This window comes from Acyrthosiphon pisum, chromosome X (genome assembly GCF_005508785.2).
Source record: "Acyrthosiphon pisum isolate AL4f chromosome X, pea_aphid_22Mar2018_4r6ur, whole genome shotgun sequence".
NCBI classification, from domain to species: domain Eukaryota; kingdom Metazoa; phylum Arthropoda; class Insecta; order Hemiptera; family Aphididae; genus Acyrthosiphon; species Acyrthosiphon pisum.
In genome coordinates, this window is record NC_042493.1 from 39,468,237 (window position 1) to 39,478,471 (window position 10,235).

General features: G+C 27.3%; 2 protein-coding genes across 2 annotated transcripts; one reads left to right on the forward strand and one right to left on the reverse strand.

The window, feature by feature from the left end:
- The first annotated feature begins 3,651 nt into the window (after positions 1 to 3,651).
- Positions 3,652 to 6,541, forward strand: LOC100159851 (protein ALP1-like). Its single transcript, XM_001946787.5, has 2 exons — positions 3,652 to 4,084; positions 5,379 to 6,541. Exons 1-2 carry the CDS (start codon positions 3,792 to 3,794, stop codon positions 6,289 to 6,291), a joined length of 1,206 nt encoding a protein of 401 aa, XP_001946822.2. The 5' UTR covers positions 3,652 to 3,791; the 3' UTR covers positions 6,292 to 6,541.
- Positions 4,037 to 6,725, reverse strand: LOC107882206. The gene is made up of 2 exons (XM_016800246.2): positions 6,536 to 6,725; positions 4,037 to 5,044 (listed from the first exon to the last, which is right to left on the reverse strand). The coding sequence occupies exons 1-2, from the start codon at positions 6,687 to 6,689 to the stop codon at positions 4,269 to 4,271; spliced, it is 930 nt and encodes a 309-aa protein (XP_016655735.1). The 5' UTR covers positions 6,690 to 6,725; the 3' UTR covers positions 4,037 to 4,268.
- Positions 6,726 to 10,235: the final 3,510 nt, after the last annotated feature.

The window sequence follows — 10,235 nt, forward strand, 5'->3', positions numbered from 1 at the left end:
TACAGTAAAATATTTCCTGACTGCAAAAAGGAAACATTAAAAAAAAAAAAATTGTGACTAAACTAAATTGCCACAAAAAAAATTTAAACATTTATTCTTAAGGGCCACCGGGTGGCTGCCACCCTTTATATTTTGTATATATTTTTAGCTATAAGTCTGTAATCTGTAATCAAATTTAAATTGAGTAATTTAAATTTTTTTAGGAAATTCAATTTTAAATAATTTTGTACATATATGATTTTATTGTGTTTCGAACCGTTCGACTGGTATACATAATAAAACGAAAAAATACCATTTAGTCGGATTTTATGAGCTTTTGCATATTTTTTACATAAAATTGTAATTATCTCAGTAATAAACAATGTAATAATATAAAAAGTGACATTTTTGATATCCTCATATAATTTCCAACTAGATATTTATTGTTTAATATTTTTGATTAAAAAAAAAAAAAGTTATAGCACAATATAAAGATTTTTCCGTATAAAATGACAAAACTACTCAACTTCAAATGCCCGGGGGCACGGCTTAAAATTGAATGATTGATATAAAATTTTGCAGGCATTATTTTTTCGGGCATTAACAAAAATTGGGTGGGTGCCGTAAAAAAATTTAAACATTTATTTTTAAGGGCCACCCTAGTGTTTCATTCAATCATTACAAAAAATGTTATTGTAGGCGATATTGTTTTTATTAGTTATCGACGTATCGTAGTTCTCGTTAATAATAAATTACGAAAGCAAAATATAATCATTAAGTATACTATTTTATACTGTGTGATTAATTATTATAGGCTAAAGCTAAATTTTGACTATTTTGTACTGTCGCCGATCGTCATTGACGATAAACTTAAAAAACTCAGTGAAAATAATGTCATGACAATGTCTTCAAATTATACAAATTGAGTACAAATTAATAAAATATATGTTTACTTTTTGCGCTTAAAGTGTTTGTTTCTGACGTTTTTTATTGTATAAAAGGTGTAATTTTTATTTGAACATAACGAACAGACTATTGAAGTCTTTCCACAGACTATTCATGCGATGGGACTATGGGAGTAAATTTTCAATGTCGCAACACACGAAACATTAAACGAAAATCGGTCACGATTTATAACGGTTACCATCATGACAATTTTAAAACAATAGCAACCAATAAGTACTATATTAATACTTAAAAATACTATTCTTTGAAACCCAAGAAATATGATAAATATAAAGATAAGATCTAACCTATCTCTGTACTAAAATATGATCCTGTGTACTTCGTTCCGCGGCAACCAATAAATATAATTTTATAATACCTAGTTATATTATTGTATTGAATGACAAAGCGGAAGTTTCACTTCTATGATCTGTGACTGCACAGAATCGAATTTATTTTTTTATTAAACCAAGGTGGTATTTATATCCACCTTGTATAAACAATTGCTTATCACTGTTAAAATGTTAATCTGTGTTTGGTAATTGGTATTAATCACAAATTATAAAAACAGATGTATACCAGACAGTGTAGCCACTATTAACCGCTTAATTAAAATAAAACATGATTATCAAAGCCATACGTCATTATAAAAGTCGATCCATTTTTATGGTATTTCTATTTGGGGAGGAGCCGCAAATAATGTTTTATCTAGTCTTATAGTTACTATTAACGGCATTATCAAATTCTTACTAAATCTTCTAATGACACTTATAGTAATGCGTTGATTTATAATGAAATTAAAGTAAAACATTTAAAATGTATTTATAAATTATCGGTGCTTGTTGATTTGTATAAACATAAAAATGTAATTACTATGCTAGACCACTAGCACAATACAAGATATAAACGAAATATTTCTTGAAAGTGAAGCTTAACGGACTAATTATAAGTATAATATATAATAACGTACAACTGGACAATTTAACATGACAGTACACACACCGTATATGCGACGGTGTCCGTGCAAGTGTTATGTTATATACATCAAAGGCCCTATATATATGAACAGTTGAGGTCATCCCGTATCCGTATACAATATATAAAGTGATAATAAAAGTGTTGCACAGCTATATCGTAACTGTATAAGTATCTATTAGAAAACGACATTGTACACGTACGTGTGTTTACATGGTTTGAATACTATAGTGTTATAATATTAATAAACTTGTACCAAACCTTAACAAAGTATTTGGTCAACATAGTGTGTTGTATACTGGTTTGAAACTATGTCGTTCACTAAATATTAATATAAACTACTTTAAAAATTATGTAAAACATTTAGAGCTAACTAGTCTGTAATTTTAATATTTTATAATAGTTATTATTTTTGTTTTTTTTTCTTATATTTTAGTTATGTTAAACTCTTATTTGAATTTGTTTTGTTTTTAAATTAATTATTATTCAACATTTATAATATATTCACTTTAAATAATAAGAACCATGCCCCCGGCACAAGCTTTACTGCTGCAATATCTAACTCTAATTTTTGTAAATATTGTATATTATATCTATTGTTGCAATAAAGATTATTATAAGATGATATTGTTCATTATATCAATACTTATACGGAATCATTTTTTTAAGTTATTTTCTTTATAACATTAAGAAATATGATTTATCATATTAATATAGTATATTACTTCAGCGCTCGCCCGACCAATTTTTGGATCGTGGTGTACCTACTAAGTAGTATAATAATTTTGGAAATATGCTATCAGTCTAGTCTAATTCCACGGTCAACAGCTGATTAATCATTTAGAGATACATTTTAATTGATTTTAGATTTATTGATTATTCAGATAAATAAATTGAAAGAAAATAATTTGGAAATGATGAAATATTTAGCTTTTGCTTTCTATTACTCAATGCAATTTAGTGGTGGAAAAATGAATCTTGTTGGTGCATTCGATAGATCAAAATTTAAGTTCACGGTAGTTTTAGGGAATGCGTTAGGGAAAAAAGTGGGTCACTGTAATGGAAGGAGTTAAATTTGAATTAAATTAGTTGCTGATTGCGGATAGGCTGAATCCCTCACACCCAAAGGCCTTAGCTAGTACTTAAAATATTTCAAATTTTACCTTAATTTTCAGTTTATTAGATAAAATAAAGATAGGTTATAGAGGAGCATTATTATAATTAAAACATTATATTATATTACTTATTGACATTTAGAAGTGATTGATAATCGTAAAATTTTTGTAGCCACCCACCCTTTTCATTTCTAGCGCCTGAATTCAATGATATAATATTGTATAGTGTATACCAAAATTAATTCTGTGTATGGAGACGATCTGCCGGTCAGCCAATATTATAATAATATTTTTAAAATTTCAACAAAATAACTAAAACGTAAATTCTTCATTTAAATATCTAATTCCGTCTAAAATTATACTTAAAATAGCACTTAAAATTTATAATTCAATAGCTCATACAAAATTAGTTTGTCTTTCGGGTATATATTATTTTTTGTTAGAAGGTAGAACCTTTATGAAGAATCTTGTATTAAATTTTCAAATTTTAGATATAAATATAAAAAACTTAATATGTCCGTAAACAGCTCAAAACAAGTCAAAATATTGACTACACATTAAATTGTGTAGTTTATACAAAATACTATTATAAACTTTCAGTGAAATTTTCATTTATATACAGTAATTTGTTTTAGGCGGGCCGCATACCAGAGAAATTATAAACACGAAACTTTTTATATGCAATCGGTTTCAGAAACTAGTTTCACGTTGATCTGTATATTGAAGAAACTTAAACAATGAAACTATAGAATAAACGAAATATGATTAGTTTTCAAAATGTCGTCTGACGAGGACGACGTGATTTTGCTTTGGTGGTGGGCACGTCAAAAAAAAATTTCAAAAAAACGTCGTTATTGGGTACATCCGATAAATGTATCTAATATATGCTCTAGTACTAGTGTTGTTGCAAATGAATTACATAGTGATCCAGATAAATTTAAAACATTTTACCGCATGAGTAAAAGTAATTTTGATAATTTAGTACATATAGTTGGACCAAAAATCTTCAAAAAAGATACAAACTTCAGGATTGCAGTACCAGTAGAAGAAAGAATTTTAATTACATTACGGTAATTACATACATTACTACTAATTTATTATTTGGAAAGTAATTTCTGTATTATAATTTAATTTTAATTTTAATTTTTAATTATAATTTGATTATTCAAAAAAAATATACAACAAGTATCTAAGTATGTTTAGTCAGTTTTATAAATATGTGTATAAAAAAATGATACTGTATAGGTACATCATTCAGGCATCAGGCATGTAGTATCCTTGGTTCATCGTATTCGAAATGTCCACGTTTGCGTTTGAAATGTCCACGTTTGCGTTTGAAATATCCACGTTACTCAAATTGTTTGTCAATGTTGTTCCTGATGATGAAGTTTGATTCCACGGTAAATAATCAAGTCCTGATGAGGATTCACTAACCCATGAACTTAGTGGTGTAGAGCACAAGCTTGTGTTGTTACTATGACTAGTATCCTGTGTAGTTTTTAAAATATCATCAATCAAAATATTCACCTGAGTACGAAATTTTCTAAATTGTGTATTATTCATTTCATTCAAATCTGGCAGTAAACTTAACAAAAATAATTTTTTTGGATTTTCCTCTGAAGTACGTTGTTTAGCCTTAATATAATCTATTACACATTCATCTACACTAGTGATATTATTTGAATTTTTCTTCTTTTTCAAGGGTGGTTCAATGCCAACGACTTTATTTTCTACAATATTATTTGTACTTGTTGAAGGAATTTCTTCGGTTATTGTTATGTTATTGCATAAATCTGTATTATTGTAGTTGTCTTGATAAGATGATGCGCCTTGGTCGTTGTCGTCGTCATGTGTAGGAGAAGGTAAATTTCCCGGTAGTGAATTTCCTTTTTTCAAGTTCAGATAAGGTCTTATAAACTGCATCTTGTCTGTAAGGTAATATTTTTTTTTTGCAGCTGATCCACTTTTTTTGCTAATATTTCTTGTAAATACAATCCGTAAATTCCTCCACGTCTCTTTACAGCTTATAACTAAACAAATTTAGATATTATTGATTAATATCGACCATTAAACATTTTTAGAATTAATTATTTAAATAATTTATACGATTCACATATTATATCATTTTTTGTATATTATATTTTAATTGTAGCGCTATTTGTCATATTTTCATAATAAATAATTTTCTTAACCCTATGTCAAATCTACACAAAAAAATTCGTTAAGATTGGTTTATTATTTGGACGTATCCCCCATTGTGGACGATGTGGGAAATATTTTTCAAAATGCCTCTGACAATTAAAACTAGATTATTAAAAAATATTAAAAAATTGATTTAAGTCTATTAAAAAAATATTATTTCAGATTTTTAGCCACTGGGTGTAATTTTAGAGCATTGGCTCAACATTTTATGAGAGGAGAGACTACTGTTGGTAAAATAATTGCAGAAACGACAGAAGCTATTTGGGAGTGTCTACAACCTACCTATTTACCAGTACCAAGTTTAGAACTATGGAAAAATATTGCTGCACGTTATAATCTATTATGGCAACTACCCCATTGTTTGGGCTCAATCGACGGCAAACACATACGCATAAAAAAATTCAATAACACAGGATCAAGAAATTTTAATTATAAAGGCTTTTTTTCAATACAACTACTTGCTTGTGCAGACGCAGACGGCTGTTTTATCACTGTGGATATTGGAGATTTGGGTAGAAATAGCGATGGAGGTGTGTTTAGATTATCTCGTTTGGGTAGATGGTTAGAAATTGGAGGAATGAACGTTCCACAATCAGAACCTTTACCACACGACAACGAAGGTCCCAATTTTCCATATTATTTTTGTGGGGATGAAGCTTTTCCTTTAAAATCTTATTTGCTACGACCATATCCACAGAAGACTTTAAACGATCAAAAACGAATTTTCAATTACAGATTAAGTAGAGGTAGAAAATCAGTCGAATGCGCCTTTGGAATGATGGTTTCCAAGTTCAGAGTTTTTGAAACACCAATCGCGTGTTCTGAGTCAACTGTAATATCTATTGTAAAATGTGCTTGTGCTCTTCACAATTACATACGTAAAACTGAGGGAAAGTTATATGAATCACAAAATATAAACAGTCAAGATGAAATTAATATTCCCCATCATTTAACACAACACCAACAAGCAGTTCATAATTTATCGACAGCAAGTTCTGTGCGAGAATATTTATCAAGTTATTTTTTAAGACCAGAAGTTTCATTACCGTGGCAGTGGAAATACGCAGTTGAATAAAATATTTAGCATCTATATAATTTTAAACATATTTTTAGTTATATTCAGTAGCTAATTGTTATGTTTATTATTAACATAACTTTGTAAGTAATATAAATAATAACAAGTTACCCAATCTGATGTTCCCAAACTTGTTCAAAAATTTTTAAAAAATCGTTTTTTACATACTATAATATTTACAATATATCAATAATAATAATTATAATATTTACAATACAAAATAGTTATTTATATTAACATTAACCTGTATCGTTTACTTCTTTAGCAATACTTTCCCAAGCTAGTTGGGTTGACTCACGTTTGCTATATTCGTTTAAATTATAATTGTACAAACATGGATATTTTTCTACTGCTTCAACTAATAGTGTATTAAAGACAGGATCTTCTTTTTTCGGCATTTTTAATTAACTACAGAATATGTTGAACAAAAAATATATGAATATAAATAAATAAGTATATAAAGTATAATTTTAAGTATGATTTTGTTTTATTGATTAGTGTACAAAATATAGTTAATATATATATAGTTTCTACCAACTTACTTTATTTCAGTCCGTGGAAAAATTCGAAAAAAATATTGTTTTTTAAACTAGCACTAGTATTTTAAGTATTAATATATTAATAATAAATATTAGTATTAATATAAAAATATTGAATAGTAAATAAGTTTATAAATCAAATATGATAGAGCATAATTCACTCAGTAAAAACTAAAAACGTGCAATGTGCATGACTGTGTGAAAATGTTCATGAAACTGAAATAATGAAACCAGAATAACAAATTTCGTGTTATCAATTTCGTAAACTATAAATAAATTTAGTTGCATGAAACTCGGTGTGTGTTTCCCTATGTAAATATATCGGCTGGTTTCATGCAATTATAGTTTCGTGTTTCATGTTACAAGTTTCGTGTTTATAATTTCTCTGGTGTGCGGGCCGCCTAAGAGTTACACCAAAAAACAAAATTGATTTTGTTGAAAACCAATTGTACGTAAAAATTCTTGTTTTTCCTTCATTCTTATTTTATTCCCGGTGCTTTTGAAAACTATTGGGAGTTTTAAATTTTACCTCCTGAATGTACCAAATAGATTTACCTTCCCAAGGTACAAGATACTGTTGAGGAAAATCGAAGCAGTTGTACTGCCCCAAACGGTAAAGACAGAGACACAAAAAAAAATTAAAAAACACAGCATTGTAGTCATCGCTCCGCTCAGAATCTAAAATTTGTTTGAATTTTTAACTTAAAATAATTTGCAAGTTTTCATGACTGACAAATTTTGTTAAAATTCTTACTTCAGACACTCATAAAAAAATATTGACGATTTACGATCAACTTTTTGTGTTTTGACGGAGAGAACAGTTTTATATTTAACAGTAACTAAAAAAAAAAGTAATCAAAATCAAAATTTTCTTATGCATTTTAATTTGGTTCAAGAAAAGTCAAAATATTTTTAAAATTGAATATCATGATTAGAAAATGGTAATATAAACATTTCATGATTATTTAAAGTATCTGCGGTTGTTAGTATTTTAGTTAAACCAAAAAAATTAAGTCAATTTTGTCAAAAATCGTTTTTTCAGTTTTTTTTTTTTACCTAAGCTTTTGAAAGCTCCAGGGAATACCTATTCCATTTTGACATCTCAAGTAAAGTAACAAAAAGATTCGCATCAAAAAATATTTTGAAGTTGAAAATCGAAGTATTATTTAAACTACTAATCGTGTATATAAATACAATATAAAACACATTTGTGGAAAATCAATACATTAAACAATCCACTCAGAATACAAAATTAAGGAAAATTTTACGCAAAACCTTTTCTTGGAAAAAATCCATTTGTTTTTTAAGTGTAACTCAAAAAAGTATAACTGTAGGTACGTGATTAATTTATCTAATGTTATCACTTATCAGCAATTTCTATTCATCATACAATTATAAGTTATTTATATACATAATACAGTTTTTTCTTAGCTAAAATTTTTCGCTCTTTGAAAATTTTGAACATTTAATACAAGGCTCCTTATAGGATTTTACTATCTAGCGTGTAATAAAAATAAAGAGTTGAGCGTAAATTCACAATAATTTTTTAAGTTAACTCAAAACACTCAACCTATATATATATATACTATATAATATAGTATATAGCATAAATATATATTTAGATACTTGAAATTTTCACTATAAGCCTATTTATATTAACTTTCTCAATATATGGTAAAATTTTAAAAAAATATTTTGATTCTATTTGAACAATTTGTAGACATTTTTAATTTTCAATGTTTTCAATTTTTTATAGCTTGAAAATGTAGCAAGTACAAAGTTCTTCATAAGTTGTTATAATAACAAGTCGTTAAAATATCTTCAATATTTTTGACTTGTTATTATAACTATTTATTTTTAAAAGCATTTTGAGTTCAAATTTTAATAAATTCATTAAAATCACAATATTTTTTTTTTGGAAAACTGGTCAAACCAGTTTCGATCCCTGGTTAAAACATCCTATTTTATTTTATTTACCTTTTTTTTAAAGTGTAAGTAAAAGTGTTTCAACATTGTGCCCAGAACAGTTCAAATACTGAAGCTCAACTAAATGTGTGTCGAGAGAGACTAATATGAACAAAACATCACAGTTAACTCCACGAAAAGCTTTATGATGCTGTCAAAATGTACAAACAAATTAATTTAGTTGTACAGAAACGTTATTCAGAAGCTAAAAATCGAATTACAATGACCGATCAATTTATAAGTACAAACAAGAAGCTTTTATTTGGACTTCATTTATTCACTAGAAGTATAATGTAGAAGTAAATGTAATTATTCACTGGCTACCTAAAAGGAGTACAGGTATAACAGACAACCTGTAGTATATAATACTATTAAATAACTGCTATGATGTTGTCTAGGTCACGATACCAATTTTAACACAATTCAAATTGCTAGGTATTTTATAATTCAAATTAATTCAATTCTATACAATAGTCTAATATAATCATATTAAACAACAAGCTAGGACATCAGCATGGGCATTCTGGTTCTACTATGCAAAATCGCGTGGATGGTAATATGACCTATATTACTTTAACATGAGCAGTATTTATGTTTAAATACAGTCTTTATTATGGGTCTTGTTAGTTATTATCAAAGGAGTTAGTAAGGGGTTTTGCTATCCTCGACATTTGTCTGTGCAATTTTCACTGGCTAAAGTTTCAGGTCAATGTTTATAACTAGGCTTCAGATTTAAATGTATTAATTACAAAAAAATATATAATATTTTATATATTTTTTAAATATGAATATATCAAATATATATAATATTTCTATTACAATACATAAGTAACATTAATTAATTTCCTTAACTGAAGTGAAACTTTATATGCATTTAAATAGAATTAATTAGGCCGGTAGGCTGACTTATATTGACTAAACAATGTTTGTAGGTACCTCTACCAACGGTAATAGAGAACATTTCGTATTTGGTATGTTCATATATATTCTTATAGAAAAGTTTTATATCAAACAAAATATTCTAAGTGAAGCATCGTTCTTAAAATAAGACAATGTAAGTAATCGGAAATATTTACATTTTTGAAATTTTAATATATATTGCGTTATACATTGATGTTTCATAACAAGGCCTACATTTTTTTGAGTATTTATCTGAAGTCTGCTAATAACCAAACTACCTATTTAAAAGTACCATCCTATCTTTATTGTTAAAATAATATTAAATTACTAAAAACATGAGATCCTCGATGATTTCTATAATAATACTATCTCAAATAAATTAAGACAATTCAATATTATATTGTTCAAATTAAAATGTATCAAACGTTGAACATATTCACTATAAGTTTTTTTATATACAAATGAATTAGCTACTGATCAGCGGACCAATCAAAATTTGGCAAATATGCATAGACAGCCCACGAGCGAAAGCATTTGTGA